The sequence below is a fragment of the Sceloporus undulatus genome, chromosome 7 (assembly GCF_019175285.1).
Source record: "Sceloporus undulatus isolate JIND9_A2432 ecotype Alabama chromosome 7, SceUnd_v1.1, whole genome shotgun sequence".
Lineage (NCBI taxonomy): Eukaryota > Metazoa > Chordata > Lepidosauria > Squamata > Phrynosomatidae > Sceloporus > Sceloporus undulatus.
In genome coordinates, this window is record NC_056528.1 from 25,137,656 (window position 1) to 25,157,339 (window position 19,684).

Below are 19,684 nucleotides of genomic sequence, written 5' to 3' on the forward strand. Positions count from 1 at the left end.
CTTCCTACATGAGAATGCCTCTTCTTAAATGGTAGCATTCCCATCTTTATGGCAATGGAAGGGGAATGCCTCTTCTGAGATGGCAGCATCCTCTTTTGTGTGACAGAGGAGGGGGAATGGCAATTTTAAAATGGCATTTTTCTCTTCCTACATGAGAATGCCTCTTCTTAAATGGTAGCATTCCCATCTTTATGGCAATGGAACGGGAATGCCTCTTCTGCGATGGCAGCATCCTCTTTTGTGTGACAGTGGAGGGGGAATGGCAATTTTAAAATAGCATTTTTCACTTCCTGTGTGAGAATGCCTCTTCTTAAATGGTAGCATCCCCACCTTTATGGCAGTGAAAGGGGAATGCCTCTTCTGATATGGCAGCATCCTCTTTTGTGTGACCATGGATGGGGGGGAAATGGCATTTCCCCTTCCTATGTGAGAATGCTTCTTCTTAGATGGTAGCATCCCCACCTTTATAGCAGTGAAAGGGGAATGCCTCTTCTGAGATGGCAGCACTTTGATGAACGCTTCATCAAAGACAATACCTACAAATAGCCCTTTGGGTTAGTCCTTGGATTTAAAAGTTGATAGTCATTTCTGTACAATGTGTTGTACTAAAGGCCACCCTTCACTCAAATAATTAAAGATTCAATTAATCAAACAGAGGTGGAAGTTCTAGCTTATTCAAGTAGACAGTACCTAAGGATTTTTGAAGAAACACTTACTTGTTTGCATAGGAGGTTCGTTATAATCTAAGAAAAAGGAGGAAAGTTAGCTGTTAGCTAAGAAAAGAATCATCCCAAGTGTAATTAGAGAAAGAATACATTCAGAGTCCAACTTATAGCCTGGCATCTAGGTCTGAAATCTTGCTTCTCAATTGAAAATAAGGTAATCTAATGTCTTTGGCCATGACCCATGGACACACAGTGTGGCAAACTTGCAGAAGCTAAGCAAGCTATAAGATATGGTCAGTGCCCAGCTGGACAATAACTAAGGGGAACCTGGTTTATTTGCATTGCTTATCCCAAGTGCAGATAATCTTAAGGGCTGGCATGGAAAAGATGGAACAGACTTGTTCTCTGTGGTTCCAGAATTCAGAACTCGAACCAGTAAGAGGAAATAGTAATGGACCAAATCTTGGCTACAAGTCCTATTCAAACCCTTGAAGTGCAGTAGTTTACCGTTGACGTAGAGGCTGTCTGGGTCCAGTTTGTAGGGTCCCATCTTGGTGAACCCGTTGGTCTTGTTGACAATTTCGTGGTAGACTTTCACTCGGTCAAAGATGGGTGAGGTGGAGTCCTTTCTGCAAGTGCAAATGGAGTCCATCCCAGTTTCATCCCCATGTTTGATAGGTCTGGAAAGAAAGAAAGGGGGTTAAGCCAAAGGATTTTTGATTTGCAGAAAAGCTGGCCAGAGCCAGAGAAGTCACTGTTGTGGAAGGAAAGATGTAGTCAAGGAATAAATATGTTCATTGGTGGACCAAACATCCATGGAAGGTTGTGGCCTCTCCTTCTTTCGAGGTCTAAGCAGAAGAAATGACTGTATTTTGGGAATTCTTTAATTATGGATTCCTGCATAGCCAGGAGGTTGGTAATTTCTCAATACATTTCTCAACAACGTACCTCAGGGTTGTCAATCGGCACCCCAGATATCTTGGGCCAATAACGCTGCTCTTGCTCAGCATCCGGCCAAGCTGAAGAAGAAAAGATTGGGTTGGGTATATTGAATTAGCAAGACACTCCATACCATATGACATATAATGCACCAAATCCAAAATGGAAGCATACTTACCAGAGTGGTGAGTGCCATCTCGGTTGCACCAAAGGTCTTTGAATTGGGAATTCCCATCTCCGGCTTGTACCGGAGGTTGGTGATGGTGAAATTCATGGTGAAATGTTCCACCATTGGGGTTGTCTTAGGTAATACAGCTTGAAGTGAACAGAAAACAAGGTGATCAGCATTTACTATAATCTTGTTAATACTCAGCTTATATGAGAGATGCACCCTTTTCTTTTGGTGCCCTTTCAGTGATTTCATTCTTGTAACATGACGGTTTTCTCTCCTTCGTGACAATGATGGTGGAATGCCTCTTCTAAGACTGTGTCATCTCTACCTCCGCTGAAGGAAGAAGCCACTTCTAAGATCACAGTCTCCCTTCCTTTCCTAATTAATTAATTTAATTAATTAAATCTTGGAGCTCTTGTTCCCTTGTGAGGAATGATAGTTCAGAAAGCAGACGCAACACTTACTTGTTTGCACAGGGGCTTCATTATAATCTACGGAAAAGGGAAAAGAGTATTGTTAGCAAAAAGACCGGCGTTTCAAGATGTGTGCGGAAGAAGGACGCATCTTCCCAGATGCAGACTTCCTAGATCTGCAGAATCTGGGTCTCTAGATCAGAAATCTCAGTTCTTTGCTGCATATGATGCAAAATATTATCCTTTAATATGTCCTTTAATATGGGGCAGGAATCAAATATTCATAACTCATGACCAAAGGCAGGAGCAAACATATCCTCCATTGCTCCAGAATCCAGATCTAGAGCCAATGAACAGAAATGGTCAAGAAGCCAATTTTGGCAAAACATTAGGAGGAACATCCAAATTTGATCACTCTGATTATCCCTAACCTGCATCCCTCCATCTCAAACAGACATGTCCCCATGATCTACACAAATAGTTAAGAAGGACTAGTTTACCATTTACATAGAGGCTGTTTGGGTCCAGTTTGTAGGGTCCCATCTTGGTGAACCCATTGGTCTTGTTCCGTAGTTCGTGGTACACTTTCACTCGGTCAAAGATGGACATGGCTGCATTGTTTCGGTAAACGCAGACAGAGTCCATCCCTGTCTCATCCCCATTTTTGATTGGTCTGGAAAGAAGGAAAATATTTAAACAAAAGCATCTTAGACTGGAAGAAGAGGTGGAGCAGAGAGGAGGAAGACACTTGTACCGAATGGAAAGTATCAAAGAAGAAATACATTCAGCAATGGAATGGATTGCCCTGGAGCAGTGATTCCCAAATTCTGGTTCTCCAGATATTTTGGACTTCAGCTCCCAGAAGCCTCAGTCATCTTGGCCAATGGTCTGGGATTCTGGGAGCTGAAGTCTAAAACACCTGGAAAGCCAGAGTTTGGGAATCACTGCCTTGTTTGATAGTGGGCATTTCTTCCTTTAAATACAAGTTGGATGGTCATCTCTGGGAGGTGATTTGGCTCTGGATGCCTGTATGGCAAGGAGGCGAGGATTAGATGGCCTTTACGATCCCTTCTTATTATATTTGTTATGATTCTCTGGTCATATATTAGCCAACAACGTACCTTAGACGTGTCACTTGACATCCCATATAACCAGGACCAACACTGCTCCTGTTGAACATTCGGCCAAGCTGGAAAAGGAAAGATTGAGTTGAGAATATCGAACTAACAGGGCATTTTGGACTGCTGTACGATGCATAATTCGCCTTATGCAAAACAGAGCCAAGCTTACCAAAGTGGTGAGGGTCATTTCGGTGGCATTGAAGGCCTTTGAATTGGGAATTCCCATTTCCGGCTTGTACCGGAGGTTGGTGACGGTGAAATTCACAGTGAAATGTTCAGTTGTCGGAGTTTGGGTGGCTGTGGGGAAAACAGAAAGGATCATTAATATCTACTGAAATCTTGCAATGGTACAAAGTCCCATATTCGTCATTTTCTCATATCGGATTGATTTTCTTTCAGAGCTTTTTGAGAACGGCTGGCATTCAGAGTATTCTTACAAATACAGGTAGAGTCTCCCTTATCTGGGATTCCAAGATCTGAAATAATCCAAAATCCAAAATTGTCCACATGAGTTGCTGAGATAGTGACATCTTTGCTTTCTGATAGTTTCTGATAGTTCAGTGTACAAAAACCTTGTTCCATGCACAAAATTATTGTGGATAACATTTGTGTATAAAATGACCTTCAGGCCAAGTGTGTAAAGTGCATACAAAACATAAATGAATGGTCCTGTCTCCAAGATATCTTATTGTGTATATGCAAATATTCCAAAATCCCAAAACACTTCTGGCCCCAAGCATTTCGGATAAAGGAGACTCAACCCGTTTTATGAAGTTTCACCATTAGGAACACTGTCATAGGCTTCATTTTCTTAATGTCCAAATGGACTCCACTTAAAACATTCTTGATCCAATACTTACTTGGTTCCAGAGGGACTTCATTATAACCTAAGAAAAAGGTTGAGAGATAGTTGTTAGTAAAATGACCAAGATAATGATATTTCGAGATGAAACTTGACAAGCAAATATATCAGAGGCGAATATTACAAATTTGTGGAAGAAGGAATTGACATTTCTTTTACGAAATGATTTTCTTCTTCTTCACAGATTATTGAGGGTACAGAGATGCAAAGATTTTGTAGCTATGGATGGCCAATTGATAACGTTGTCCTGAATGATACTACAATGCTTGGGAAAATGTGTCACTACCGTTAACGTAGAGGCTGTATCTTTCCAAGTTGTAGGGTCCCATCTTGGTGAACCCCTTGGTCCTGTTCACTATTTCATGGTACACTTTCACGCGGTCAAAGGCCGGGGCAGTGGAGTCGTCCCGGTAGGTGCAGACAGAGTCTATCCCAGTTTCATCCCCGCTTCTCACAGAACTGTGGGTAAAGAAAAAGGAAGACTTTTAGCCAGAGAATCACGAAAAAGGTGGTCAAGAAAAAAGGAAAGTAATGATACAATTACAGATGAGATGTTCATGGTGTCCAACACAAGAGAGGAAATTTCTATCCTCTGAGGCTCTGGAATCCAGAGTTCTGGAGACTATGGCTCTGGAGACCAGGGTTCAAATCCCCAATTGACCATGGAAACCTATTGGGTGACATTGGGCAAGTCACACTCTCTCAGTGTGACTTTCCCAAGATCACTCATTGGGTTTCCATGGCCGATCAGGGATTCAAACCTTGGTCTCCAGAGTCGTAGTCCAACTCTCAAACCACTCTGGCCCTCTCACCTTCCCATTATTTTAATTCTCAGATCCTTTGCATCGCAGCATCCAGACCCTCTCCAACCTGATAACATCACCTCCTGATACATGCCGAAGGTTTTACACAAGGTGGGAGAAGATATAATTTGAGACAATACTTACGTCATATTTGTCACTCTGCATCCCAAATACGCCGGACCAATGCTAGTATGAGGGAGGATTCGGCCAAGCTGGAAAACAACAACGAAAAGACAGGACCCCTTGTTGAGGATATCAGACGGAGACAAAATGGTTGCTGGAGGTAAGAGAAATCACCCCATTTGGGATGATGGGACCAGCCTTACCAGAGTGGTGACCACCATTTCCGTAGCACTGAAGGCCTTCGAATTGGGGGTTCCCATCTCTTGCTTGTATTTGAGGTTGGTGATGGTGAAATTCACAGTGAACTGATCAACTTCCAAGGGTCGTGTTTGGGGCAGAGTTGGCAAAACAGCTGAAATAGAATAAGAAAACACAGACATTTTACTTATGATCAACAATTGATTCCCCTTCCAAATCTTTCCTCTTCTTCCTAAATATGTATTTACATGCTCTAAACGGTTTTGACCTTTGCAATGTTTTTAACATGTTAAGCTATTTAACACATTTCTGTTTGTCCAAATTACTTTTATTGCTGTAAATTTGAGCATGAAGATGCCAGCAAAACGTCGGGAATAAACTCTTCTAGAACATGGCCACAGAGCCTGAAAAACCCACAAAAAGCTATGGCCGTGAAAGCCTTTGACGTCACAAATCTGAGCATTGTTTCAAACTGAGGGTGTTTTTTATTATTATTATTTTCTTGGACATTACCTTGAGGTCCCCCAATACTGGGCAAGATATAACTATTTTAGTAAAGATAACATCAACAAATAAGGCACTTACTTGCAGCTACAGGGACTTCATAATAATCTAGGGGAAAAGGAAAGACCACAACCATGAGTGAGATGAAGAAGATAATTAAGTGGAAAGAGGGCGTTTGCTTGCATTTGCTCAAAACATTTGAAAACCCATCTTGTTACCATTGACATAGAGGCTGTATCTTTCCAATTTGTAGGGACCCATCTGGGTGAAGCTTTTGGTCTGGTTGACGATTTCATGGTACACTTTTACTCGGTTGAAGGCAGCCACGGTGGAATCGTTCCGGTAAGAGCAGACAGAGTCCATTCCAGTTTGGTCTCCATTTTTAAGCCGTCTGGGAGGAGAGAAAGAGAAGAGCGTTGGAGCAAAAGAGTCTCCCTTACTTTCCAAGGGAAGGATCTTGGGACCCCTCACTGTTGCCCAGTGTCACCTCCTTTGATGGTGTCACCCAGTGAAGTCTGCACTCCCCACACCCCTCTAGTGATGCCACTGACTGTTCCTAAAGTCAATGGAGAATTGGAGGAGGAATGAGATCATCCTACATTTCAGAATGGTTTACCTCAGAGTTGTCACCTCACATCCCAAAAACGCTGGACCGATGCTGCTCCTGTTGAGGTACCTGCCCAACTTAAGAAGAAAGGATAGTGTTAAGTATTTAAGATAACGGAGTATCTAATAATAAGAGACTGAATTCAGTAGGGGACCATGCAGGAAACTGAACAAGGCAGTTTTGCAATGTTCATATTCACCTAGGGGCTGCTGTGATGTTACACGGGTGCATTGTGCATTGGTTGCACAATGGCAGAGTTATTGATGTGTTATGGCTCAATGTGAAATGGGCCTGAAAGTGCATTGGGACACTCCATAGTGTTTATCTGGACACAGGCTAGGAACTGCAGGAGCACTCAATGCCTATCTGATGTGTCCAGTGACCTCAGGAGAAGTTCCCAATGCTCATCAGATATACCTGATGCCCATCAGAAGTTTCTAAAGCACATGAGAAGTTCCCAGTGCCCATGAGAAATTCTTGATGCTCATCGGGCGGGCCTGATGCCCACTGGGCATGCCCAATGTTCATCAGATGTGCCTGTTGCCTGTCACATATGCTTGATACCCATCAGCAGCTCCTGATGCCCATCAGATGTTTGATACCCATCAGACATGCCCATTATCCCCCTGGGACATGCCCAATGCCCATCAGGCGGGCCCAATATGCATTGGAGCACTTTGGAGCCAGTGCCCTATTGTACATCTTTACAATTCATTAACAGGGTTTCTTTGGGCCTCTGCAATCCAAATCATTTGGATGGATCATGGTAACAGGAGCACACCGGATAACAAATAATTTACTGCTTCCAAAATGGAGCCAGGCTTACCAGAGTGATGAGTGCAGCTTCTGTAGCATTGAAGACCTTCGAATTGGGAATTGCCATCTCTGGCTTGTACTGGAGGTTGGTGACGGTGAAATTCACTGTGAATTGCTCAACCGCCAAGGGTGGCGTTGGCGAAACGGCTGGAATATAGAGAAAATACCGCCGCTGTACTGACTTGGAGAAGTCAAAATGGTATAGGATGCTTACTCGGTAAGGCTTATGTTTCCTAAACGTAACCAAGCTTTTACAGCATCCAGTTTCAAACCGTGCCTACAGCCATGGCTGGAGCATGATTCTGTGATACTTATCAACACTCGCTCCCACTTTTTGTTTGTGCAGTGATCCCCGATTAAGCATTTTTTGGGTGTCACTTACTCGCTTCCAGAGGAACTTCATGATAACCTAGAGAAAGAGGAAGAAAGAACAATTAATGAGACAGTTGAGGTATTCATGATTTAGAAAGAAACTGGTGAAAGAGTCAGTAAAATATAATACAGTATACCCACACCCACACAATTTACTCAAATGCTTTAAGACCATTTGACTACCATTCACATAGAGACTGTATCTCTCCAGCTTGTATGGGCCCATCCTGGTGAAACCTTGGGTCCTATTCACAATTTCGTGGTACACTTTCACTCGGTCAAAAACGGGAGTGATGGAGTCATTTTGGTAAGTGCAGATGGAGTCCATCCCAGTTTCTTCCCGATCTTTCACTGGTCTGAGATAGGAGAGAGAGCGAGAGCGAAGGAATAGATTTAAGTAGAAGAACTATGAGTTGACCACTGACGAAGCAAACTAAAAACCCTACTATTTGGGCACCAAATTATTGAGGCACAAATGACCGAACAACCTACCTGAGTGATGTCACTTTGCATCTCAAATAAATGGAGCCGATGCTGCCGCTTTTGAGTATTTGGTCCATCTGACAACAAGAAAAAAGAAAAAAGGTAGGGACAATGACTCCCAATGTTGAAATGCCTTGATGCCTTGAAGGCATCAGATTCCATCTGTTCTTGGAAGCCAAGCAGAGTGAGTCTGGTTAGTACTTGGGTGGGAGGCCACCAATGAAGACCAGGAACTGTAGGCTGCATTTCAGAGGAAGGAACTGGCAAAACCATCTCCGAGTCTTCCTTGCCTAAGAAAACCCTTCGAAAGTCATGGGGTCACCATAAATCAACAGGGGACTTGAAGGGTACATACACCATGCACGCTTATCTGAGGTTTGAAGCTAAACGTGGTCAGTCCTGGTTAGTACTTGGATGGGAGACCACCAACAAATGCTAGGTGATGGGGGCTCTATTTCAGAGTAAAGAACTGGCATAACTATCTCTGAGTCTTCCTTGCCTAGGAATACCCTATGAGGTTCATGGGTTCACCATAATTCAACAGGCATCTTGAAGACACATACACACACATGCACACACAAGTACACATGGATCTGACTTGGCATTTTCTTGGTCTCTCCAAACCTCAGAGACCAGGACAGAGCAATGTATCTGTTCAGACTCTGGTTTGTCAAGATGTGGAGCAGAAAAGCCATTCTTACAATAAATTTGGATCCTTGAATGATTTACCAGTATTGCTTTCTAATATGTCTTTGCGTAGCTAGGAGGAGCACATTTGCTTCATTGGACCACCAGATCAATGGCAATCCTTGTTGGGACAATTCTGGAAGTCATGATCCCAAGATATAACTCTTCCAAATTCTGTGCTCCACACTGTCATCTCCCAAACAGGAATGGAGCCAGACTTACCAGAGTGGTGACAGCTATTTCTGTGGCATTAAACACCTTCGAATTGGGAGTTCCCATCTCTTCCCTGTATCTGAGGTTGGTGATGGTGAAATTCACTGTGAACTGTTCAACTGCTGGAGTCGGCGTTGTAGTCAAAGTGGGCAAAGCTGCTGGGAGAGGAGAAAAAGGGACTTGGAGGGCACACTATAAGTCTTGCCATCACCATAGTTCCATAGGCTTGTCTCCTCATCCACCCTGAAAAATACTTCTCTGGTGTTGTTGTGTACCTTCAAGTCTGACTTAAGTTGAACCTACAACAGGGGATCCTAAAGTCATGGGGTTTTGGGGGGCTGAGAGTGGGTGACTTGCCCAAAGTCACCCAGTGGGTTTCCATGGCCAACCGGGGAATTGAGCCCTAGTCTCCTGAGTCCAACACTCAAACCATGATAACAAAAGGAATCTTCCCAGGGAAGGCTCTGAGATGTTTGAGAGTGTGGCAACCATGACGGCAATGAAGACACTGGAACCCACAACGGTGAAGTCAACTTCAAATTACGCCTATGAATGAGACACCTCCAAAACACCTCATGGCACACCAAGAGGTCTTGCAAACTCAAACCAAGTTTCATGGACTCCATCTATTTGTGACAGTGGTCTTCCTCTTTTCCTACCACCTTCTGCCTTGCCAAGCATTATTGACTTTTCTAATGCGTCATCTCTTCTCATGATAATTTAGCCTTTCTATCACTCTTTTTTCCCCAGAAAAGAAAAGGAAAAACCCATAATCTTGCTCATTTCTCACTTGTCAATGTAGTGGAGGAAGCTGTAGTCATTTCTTCTGGTATGGTGGCCACTGGAGAAGCTTCTGTGGTCCTGTAGGGAGGCACAACCGGGGGCAGAGGGATCTTTGTGGAAGAGCCTGTGGAGAGAAGGGGAGGAGATGACACCGTTACCCATCTTTTATCAAAGCCCAAGAAATACCATAGCTTCACAGTCCATTTCTGGGCCTTAAAGGCTTAAGCAGCGTCAAGGTTGTATAGTTACCTACCTATCTTGTAACATAGGACCTTATCACACAAGGCACTTACCACCCTAGAATCGTGGCTCAAACGCTTCAGAAGCGCGGACGTGGGATTGCTGGTTGCGCTTCTGAAGCATCACTGAAGTGCGTCCTGCTTTTCTCCCGTCGATGAATTATTCATGGAGCAGTCATTTCTGTAATAATGGGATTTTCTCTTATGCAAAAAATGGCTGCTCCGCGAATGCTTTGACAATGGAAAAACAATGAGATGCCCCAATGAGGTTTGAGAAGGGCGACCGGCAATCCCACCTCCGCACCTCTGAAGCATTTGGGTCACGATTTCAGTGCAGTAAGTGTCCCATGTGATAAGGTCCTATGTGTAACTACCCAAATCTTAAGACCCGCTTCTGAGGTTCTGTTCCTCAAAAATGCCACCAGATGAAGTGAGGTGGGTGGCTATCAAACTGTGGACCTTCTGCTTGGTGGCATCGATTTGGCAAAGAACCTCTTAGAGAAGATCACCTGGCAACATCTTTATGGTCTTTTTGGTGAGAGACAAAGACTTTCTTACTCATCCAGCCTTTACAGATATCATAACTATTGTCATCATCACTATTGTCCACATCTGCTATAACCACTATACCATGCTGCGTCTTTTCAGTTTGGGACTCTCAGTTTAAGATACACATTTGAACTGGTTCACTTGAATTGTGGTCTGCTGGGAGCTGAGTACACAAATACACAAAGCTTTGTGCTTTATATTTTAGGCTTTACATACACTCTATTCAGGCTTTGTTGTTGTGTGCCTTCAAGTTTCTTGGCAAGCTTCTTCAGAGGGATTTTTGCCAAGCCTTCTTTTGAGGCCTAGAAAGTGTGACTTGCCCAAGATCACCCAAGTAGGTTTACTGGCTGAGCAGGATTGAACCCTGATCTCAGAGCCATAGTCATTCTGGAAGTTCTTGACCCCCCCCCCCCCATTTCATTCATAGCACGTACTTTGTGTTGTGACTGGCAGTTGGTCATCTCTGGGGTTGTGGCATTCTTACTATCACAGGTTTTTTCTATGGGCCTGTCGTGGCAGCATGGATGATGGACTCGTTGGTGAATGGCTGGATAGAACAGATTGACCTTGTGTTAGTCAAAAGAGCATGGCGTGATGGAAAACATGCATATCCTCTGGACTTAAATGCCAAGAAAAGAAACAACTGAGAGCCATGACACATTTCTCATTTCTGATTTTGCATTGGCAACCAGCCTGGGATTAAGGACGCGATTCTTCACTAATTTCCTTCTTGCAAGGAAGCAACAAGTATTTTGAAATGCAATTCTTTTTTTGGTGATCAAAATCTTGGGGGGAAATGGCAGTTTCTGAAGCTGCTTTCACCTTTCGGAGTTACTTTCTAAGTTCCTAAGCAAGATTATCACTTACTTATGGTTGATGTTCCACTAAGCAAAGTAGGGACCTCTCAGTCTGGCTTGTGAAGATGTCTCCTTCAGGGACCAGGTGGTGGTCAGAGAAACCTCTGTGAACACAGCAAAACACATTCAAAATCTGACCTTCCTCTACAGATCATTTATGATTATTGGAAATGAACTAATAGTTAGTGAAGCTACCTCAACCAGGGAGTTACATGTTTGCAACCCAGTTCTAGCAAAGGATCAAACTGAATCTATCCCTACAATTTCATCTTTATTTGAATGTTTTAAAATCTCATTTTCTTTTTTTATTGAATGTATGGGTGGTGAAATGAAAATTTCTCTATAATTCCTTTGAAAAAAACACAACCTTAAATCAAACCATCCATCATTGCGGAACCAAATACAGAAGATGCTACTGGTTATTACTGTACCTGTGAGAGGTGGGGAAGTGGTGGCTCTCTTTGAGTTGACATGACTCCAGATGCGGTTGAGGAATGTGAGTGCTGGCAAAGTGACAGGGCAGTCTTCTCAGCTGAGGTTGTTTCAATGATTATGGTGGTCTCCAGAGGGGTAATAGTCAGGGGATGGAAGAGGTTGTCCTCTCCCACTGATGTTGAAGCAGGACTCTCCAAAGAAGATGTGTTGGGAAAGAGAGTAAAGGCTGCTTGTAGTCTTGGCAGTAGAAGGGTTGGTTCAACTGAGGTGACAAACACTACTTTTCAATGGGAGAAGTTGTGGATTCTAGTGAATCACCATGGTAGTCTCAGAGAGAGGTGGTGGGTACAAGTGAGTTAACTGGTGGTTCAGCGAGTTGTTGACTCCAGTGAAGTGAGCATGGTGGCCTCAACAGAAGAGTTGTGGTTCCATATAGTTCCGCAGGAGCTTTGGGTTCCAGTGAAGTGACCATGGTGGTCTCAGCAGGAGAACTTGGGGTTCAAGTGGAAGTGCACAATGGTCTCACAGGAAACTTGTGGTTCCCGAAGGACCTGGTGGTCTCAGCAGGAGGACTTGTGGGTTCCAGCGAAGTGACCATGGTGGTCTCGCGCAGGAGACTTGTGTGGTTCAGGAAGTGACCATGGTGGTCTCAGCAGGAGAACTTGTGGGTTCCAGCGAAAATGACCATGGTGGTCTCAGCAGGAGAACTTGTGGGTTCCGCGAAGGACCATGTAGTTCAGCAGGAGAAACTTGTGGGTTCAAGTGAAGTGACCATGGTGGTCTCAGCAGGAGAACTTGTGGGTTCAGTGAAGTGACCATAGTAGTCTCAGCAGGAGAACTTGTTGGTTCAAGTGAAGTGACATGGTGGTCTCAGCAGGAGAACTTGTGGGTTCCAGTGAAGTGACCATGGTGTCTCAGCAGGAACTTGTGGGTTCCAGTGAAGTGACCACAATGGTCTCAGCAGGAGAACTTGTGGGTTCCAGTGAGGTGACCATAGTAGTCTCAGCAGGAGAACTTGTGGGTTCAAGTGAGAGTGACCATAGTAGTCTCAGCAGGAGAACTTGTGGTTCAAGTGAAGTGACCATGGTGGTCTCAGCAGGAGAACTTGTGGGTTCAGTGAAGTGACCACAATGGTCTCAGCAGGAGAACTTGTGGGTTCCAGTGAGGTGACCATGTAGTCTCAGCAGGAGAACTTGTGGGTTCAAGTGAAGTGACCATGGTGGTCTCAGCAGGAGAACTTTGGGTTCAAGTGAAGTGACCCATGGTGGTCTCAGCGGAGAACTTGTGGGTTCAAGTGATGGACCATGGTGGTCTCAGCAGGAGAACTTGTGGGTTCCAGCGAAGTGACCATGGTGGTCTCAGCAGGAGAACTGTGTTCCAGTGAAGTGACCAAATGGTTAGCAGGAGAACTTGTGGGTTCCAGTGAGGTGACCATAGTAGTCTCAGCAGGAGACTTGTGGGTTCCAAGTGAAGTGACCATGGTGGTCTCAGCGAGAACTTGTGGGTTCAAGTGAAGTGACATAGTAGTCTCAGCAGGAGAACTTGTGGGTTCAAGTGAAGTGACCATAGTAGTCTCAGCAGGAGAACTTGTGGGTTCAAGTGAATGACCATGGTGGTCTCAGCGGAACTTGTGGGTTCAAGAGAAGTGACCATGGTGGTCTCAGCAGGAGAACTTGGGGTTCAAGTGAAGTGACCATAGTGTCTCAGCAGGAGAACTTGTGGGTTCAAGTGAAGTGACCATAGTAGTCTCAGCAGGAGAACTTGTGGGTTCCAGCGAAGTGACCATGTGGGTCTCAGAGGAGAACTTGTGGGTTCCAGCGAAGTGACCATGGTGGTCTCAGCAGGAGAACTTGTGGGTTCAAGAGAAGTGACCATGGTGGTCTCAGCAGGAGAAGTTGTGGGTTCAAGTGAAGTGCCATGGTGGTCTCAGCAGGAGAACTTGTGAGTTCAAGTGAAGTGCCATAGTAGTCTCAGCAGGAGAACTTGGTGGTTCAAGTGAAGTGACCATGTAGTCTCGCCAGGAGAACTTGTGGGTTCCAGCGAGTGACCATAGTGGTCTCAGCAGGAGAACTTGTGGGTTCAAGTGAAGTGACCACAATGGTCTCAGCAGGAGAACTTGTGGGTTCCAGTGAAGTGACCATGGTGGTCTCGCAGGAGAACTTGTGGGTTCCAGTCGAAGTGACCATGGTGGTCTCAGCAGGAGAACTTGTGGGTTCAAGAGAAGTGACCATGGTGGTCTCAGCAGGAGAACTTGTGGGTTCAGCGAAATGACCATGGTGGTCTCAGCAGGAGAACTTGTGGGTTCCAGCGAAGTGACCATAGTAGTCTCAGCAGGGAGAACTTGTGGGTTCCAGCGAAGTGACCATGGTGGTCTCAGCAGGAGAACTTGTGGGTTCAAGTGAAGTGACCATAGTAGTCTCCGCAGGAGAACTTGTGGGTTCAAGTGAAGTGACCATGGTGGTCTCAGCAGGGAACTTGTGGGTTCCAGTGAAGTGACCATGGTGTCTCAGCGGAGAACTTGTGGTTCCAGTGAGTGACATAGTAGTCTCGCAGGAGAACTTGTGGGTTCAAGTGAAGTGACCATAGTGCAGGAGAACTTGTGGGTTCAAGTGAAGTGACCATAGTGTCTCAGCAGGAGAAACTTGTGGTTTCAAGTGAAGTGACCATGGTGGGTCTCAGCAGGAGAACTTGTGGGTTTCAGTGAGTGACCACAATGGTCTCGCAGGAGAACTTGTGGGTTCCAGTGAGGTGACCATAGTAGTCTCAGCAGGAGAACTTGTGGGTTCAAGTGAAGTGCCATGGTGGTCTCAGCAGGAGAACTTGTGGGTTCAAGTGAGTGACCATAGTAGTCTCAGCAGGAAACTTGTGGGTTCAGTGAAGTGACCATAGTAGTCTCAGCAGGGAAACTTGTGGGTTCAAGTGAAGTGCCATGGTGGTCTCAGCAGGAAACTTGTGGGTTCCAGTGAATGTGACCACAATGGTCTCAGCAGGAGAACTTTGTGGGTTCCGGGGTGACCATAGTAGTCTCAGCAGGAGAACTTGTGGGTTCAAGTGAATGTGACCATAGTAGTCTCCGCGGAGAACTTGTGGGTTCAAGTGAAGTGACCATGGTGGTCTCAGCAGGAGACTTGTGGGTTCCAGTGAAGTGACCACATGGTCTCAGCGGGAACTTGTGGGTTCCAGTGAGGTGACCATAGTAGTCTGCAGGAGAACTGTGGGGTTCAAGTGAAGTGACCATGGTGGTCTTCGCAGGAGAACTTGTGGGTTCAAGTGAAGTGACCATAGTAGTCTCAGCAGGAAAACTTGTGGGTTCAAGTGAAGTGACCATAGTAGTCTCAGCAGGAGAACTTGTGGGTTCAAGTGAAGTGACCATGGTTGTCTCAGCAGGAGAACTTGTGGGTTCCAGTTGAAGTGACCACAATGGTCTCAGCAGGAGAACTTGTGGGTTCCAGTGAGGTGACCATAGTAGTCTCAGCAGGAGAACTTGTGGGTTCAGTGAAGTGACCATGGTGGTCTCAGCGGAGAACTTGTGGGTTCAAGTGAGTGCCTAGTAGTCTCAGCAGGAGAACTTGTGGGTTCAAGTGAAGTGACCATGGTGGTCTCAGCAGGAGAACTTGTGGATTCCAGTGAAGTGACCATAGTAGTCTCGCAGGAGGAACTTGTGGGTTCAAGTGAAGTGACCATGATGGTCCCAGCAGGAGAGCTCGGGGGTTCCAGTGAAGTGAGCATGGTGGTCTCAACAGGAGTCATGGGTTCCCATGAAGTGAGCATGTGTTCTCAACAGAGTTGTTGGTTCAAGGAAGTGGCCATGGTAGTTTCTGAGGGAGACATGGAGGTCCCTGTAATCTCTGAAAGAGAAGTGAAGCTCTCTGATGCAAGAAATGTTTGTCCCGGAACTCTCCGGGTATGTAGCCAATACTGTAATTGCTGGAGGAGACACGGGGTTGTTGTAGTTTCTTGGGGAGGTGTGGAGCTTTCTGTCAAAGCTGATACTGCTTTCATGGATAAAGTGGAAGAACCCGTAATCTCTGGAGAAGATGTGGAAGTCTCTGTTGGTTGACATTGCTTCAGGGATAAAGTGGAGCACCGGTAATCACCGGAAGAGACATGGAGCTCTCTGACATGGCTGATATTGCCTTCAGTTGAAAAGTGGACGACCTGTAATGTCTGTAGAAGATGGGAAGTCTCTGTCATGGCTGAATATTTTCATGGATAAAGTGGAAGCACTTGAATTTCTGGAGGAGATGTGGAGCTCTCACTCAGGACTGAGCTTTCTTCAGTGGAGAATGTAGATGCAATTGTAATCCCTGGAGGAGACACGAAGCTCTCTGTCATGGCTGATATTTTTCTCCGTGGACCAGTGGAAGCACCTGTATCTCTGGAGAAGACGTGGAAGTCTCAGTCATAGCTGACATTGTTTCAGTGGATAAATTGGAGCGTTGTAACCTCTGGAGGAGTACAGAGCTCTCAGTCATGAGTGATCTTACTTCAGTGGAGAATGTAGATGCCATTGTATCCCTGGAGGAGACATGGAACTCTCTGTCATGGCTGATATGCCTCTGTGGACAAAGTGGAAGCACCTGTAATGTCTGAGAAAGATGTGGAAGTCTCTGTTCTGGCTGATTAGTTCAGTGGATAAAGTGGAAGCATCGGTAATCACTGGGGAGGAGCTGGAGCTCTCTGTGTGGCTGATCTTATCAGTAGAGAAAGTAGGCCCGTGGTATCTTGGGGAGACATGGCACTCTCTGACATGGTTGATGGTACCTCTGTGGACCAAGTGGAGCGTTGTATCTCTGGAGGAGACGTGGTGTCTCTGTCTGACTGACATTTTTCTGTGGACAAGTGGAAGCACCGTAATCTCTGGAGGAGATGTGGAGCTCGAGTCTGGATGATCTATTCTGGTAGAGAAAGCAGGACAGTTGTAATTCCGGGGGAGATGTGGAAGTCTCAGTCATTGCTGACAATGTTTCAGTGGACAAAGTGGAAGCACCTGTAATCTCGGAGAAGATGTGAATTCTCTGTCACTGCTGAATTATTTCACTGGGTAAAGTGGGAAGCAGTTGTAACTTTCTGGAGGAGACATGGAGCTCTCTGTTGTGCCTGATATTACTTCAGTAGAAAAAGTAGCCAGTGGTAATCTGTTGGGGGACATGGACTCTCTGCACAGCTGGAGATTAGCTCTGTGGACAAAGTGGAAGCAGTTGTATCTCTGGGGAGACGTGGAGCTCCTTGTCATGGCTTGATATTATTCTCCGTGGACAAGTGGAAGCACCGTAATCTCTGGAGGAGACATGGAGCTCTGTCAGGGCTGATTGCCTCCGTGATAAAATGGAAGCACCCGTATCTTGGAGGAGACGTGGGCTCTCTGTCAGGGCTGATATAGCCTCCGTGGATAAAGTGGAAGCACCCGTATCTCTGGAGGAGAAGTGGAGCTCTCTGTCAGGGCTGATATGGCCTCCGTGGATAAAGTGGAACACCCGTAATCTCTGGAGGAGCGTGGAGCTCTCTGTCCAGGGTGTTTTGCCTCCGGGACAAAGTGGAAGCACCCGTAATCTCTGGAGGAGACGTGGAGCTCTCTGTCAGGGCTGATATTGCCTCCGTGGATAAAGTGGAAGCACCCTAATCTCTGGAGGAGGAGTGGAGCTCTCTGTCAGGGCTGATATTGCCTCCGTGATAAAGTGGAAGCACCCGTAATCTCTGGAGGAAGTGGAGCTCTCTGTCGGGCTGATATTGCCTCCGTGGATAAAGTGGAAGCACCCGTAATCTCTGGAGGAGACGTGGAGCTCTCTGTCAGGGCTGATTTTGCCTCCGTGGACAAAGTGGAAGCACCGTATCTCTGGAGGAGCGTGAGCTCTCTGTCATGGCTGAATACCTCCGTGGACAAAGTGGAAGCACCCGTAATTTCTGGAGATGTGGGCTCTTGTCAGGGCTTGATATTGCCTCCGTGGATAAAGTGGAAGCACCTGTAATCTTTGGAGGAACGTGGAGCTCTCTGTCAGGGTGATCTTACTTCAGTGGAGAAAGTAGTTCAATTGTAATCCCTGGAGGAGACCTGGGGCTTCTGTCAGGGCTGATATTGCCTCCGTGGATAAAGTGGAAGCACCTTAATCTCTGGAGGAGACATTGGAGCTCTCTGTCAGGGTGCATATGGCCTCCGTGGATAAAGTGGAAGCACCCGTAATCTCTGGAGGAGACGTGGAGCTCTCTGTCAGGGCTGATATTGCCTCCGTGGATAAATGGAAGCCCTTGTAATCTCTGGGGAGACGTGGAGCTCTCTGTCAGGGCTGATATTGCCTCCGTGGATAAAGTGGAGCACCCGTAATCTCTGGAGGAGACGTGGAGCTCTCTTCAGGGCTGATTTTGCCTCCGTGGACAAGTGGAGCACCCGTAATCTCTGGAAGAGACGTGGAGCTCTCTGTCAGGGCTGATATTGCCCCGTGGATAAGTGGAAGCACCCTTGATCTCTGGAGGAGACATGGAGCTCTCTGTCGGCTGTTTTGCCTCCGTGGACAAGTGGAAGCACCCGTAATCTCTGGAGGAGAAGTGGAGCTCTCTGTCAGGGCTGAATTGCCTCCGTGGATAAAATGGAAGCACCCGTAATCTCTGGAGAGATGTGGAGCTCTCTGTCATGGCTGTATTACCTCAGTGGACAAAGTGGAAGCACCCGTAATTTCTGGAGATGTGGAGCTCTCTGTCAGGGCTGATATTGCCTCCGTGGATAAAGTGGAAGCACCTGTAATCTTTGGAGGAGACGTGGAGCTCTCTGTCAGGGCTGATCTTACTTCAGTGGAGAAAGTAGATTCAATTGTAATCCCTGGAGGAGACCTGGGGCTGTCTGTTATGGCTGATATTGCCTCCGTGGATAAAGTGGAAGCACCCGTAATCTCTGGAGAAGATATGGAAGTCCCTGTGATGGCTGACACTATTTCAGTGGGTAAAGTAGAAGCACCTGTAATCTCTGGAGGAGATATAGAGCTCTCAGTCATGGCTGATCTTACTTCAGTGGAGAAAGTAGAGATGGTTGTAATCTCCTGGGGAGCTGTGGCAGTCTCTGATGTGGCTGATACAGCTTCCGTAGATAAAGTGGAAGCAGTTGTAATCACTGGGAGAGATGTGGAGCTCTCAGTCATGGCTGACATCATTTCAGTGGACAATGTGGAAGCAGTTGTTATCTCTGGAGGAGACATGGAGCTCTCGGTCGTGGCTGATATTACTTCAGTGGAGAAAGTAGACCTAGTGGTGATCTCTTGGGGAGACATGGCACTCTCTGACATGGCTGAGATTAGCTCTGTGGACAAAGTGGAAGCACCTGTAATCTCTGGAGAAAATGTGGAAGTCTCTGTCATAGCTGATATTACTTCAGTGGAGAAAGTAGATGCACTTGTCATCTCTTGGGGCGATGTGGCACTTTTTGATATTGCGTCTGTGGATACAGCAGAAGCATCTGTAATCTCTGGAGGAGATGTGGCACTTTCTGACGTGGCTGACATTGCTTCCGTGGACACCGTGGAAGCCACTGTCATCTCTGGGGGAGACGTGGAGCTCTCCGTCAGGGCAGCTGTTCCTTCTGTGGACAGAGTGGAAGACTCCGAAATATCCGAGGGAGACGTGGCGTTCTCCATTGTGGTCAATGTGGAATCTGTCACCGTTGGCGGGGTCAATGTTGCCGCACCAGCCGTCACTTTAAAGAAGAGAAGAGCAGGGTTACTTTTATAAACTAAGCAGCCAGCAATGACATAGAAATAATACCAAGAAAAGAGAAAAATTTTAAAATGACAGAACAGAATTTTAAATATTATTTGCTTGTTTCTTTAAAGCAGGAATAGTGTGTTTTCTGGCTCTA

At 45.9% G+C, this 19,684-nt stretch overlaps 1 protein-coding gene across 1 annotated transcript in view; it reads right to left on the reverse strand.

The window, feature by feature from the left end:
• MUC16 (mucin 16, cell surface associated) overlaps positions 1-9,829 on the reverse strand; it is a 15,549-nt gene extending 5,720 nt beyond the window's left edge. Inside the window, exons 1-20 of the mRNA XM_042478861.1 lie at positions 9,769-9,829; positions 8,988-9,133; positions 8,088-8,155; positions 7,779-7,951; positions 7,606-7,632; positions 7,234-7,370; positions 6,417-6,484; positions 6,019-6,191; positions 5,882-5,908; positions 5,302-5,450; positions 5,120-5,187; positions 4,459-4,631; positions 3,480-3,607; positions 3,311-3,378; positions 2,690-2,862; positions 2,241-2,267; positions 1,783-1,919; positions 1,614-1,684; positions 1,173-1,345; positions 717-743 (exon numbers count right to left, since the gene is read on the reverse strand). Coding sequence (XP_042334795.1) covers positions 717-743; positions 1,173-1,345; positions 1,614-1,684; positions 1,783-1,919; positions 2,241-2,267; positions 2,690-2,862; positions 3,311-3,378; positions 3,480-3,607; positions 4,459-4,631; positions 5,120-5,187; positions 5,302-5,450; positions 5,882-5,908; positions 6,019-6,191; positions 6,417-6,484; positions 7,234-7,370; positions 7,606-7,632; positions 7,779-7,951; positions 8,088-8,155; positions 8,988-9,133; positions 9,769-9,799 — 2,044 coding nt within the window. The 5' untranslated portion in view covers positions 9,800-9,829. The remainder of the gene's footprint in view (positions 1-716; positions 744-1,172; positions 1,346-1,613; positions 1,685-1,782; positions 1,920-2,240; positions 2,268-2,689; positions 2,863-3,310; positions 3,379-3,479; positions 3,608-4,458; positions 4,632-5,119; positions 5,188-5,301; positions 5,451-5,881; positions 5,909-6,018; positions 6,192-6,416; positions 6,485-7,233; positions 7,371-7,605; positions 7,633-7,778; positions 7,952-8,087; positions 8,156-8,987; positions 9,134-9,768) is intronic.
• Between the last annotated feature and the right edge of the window lie 9,855 nt (positions 9,830-19,684).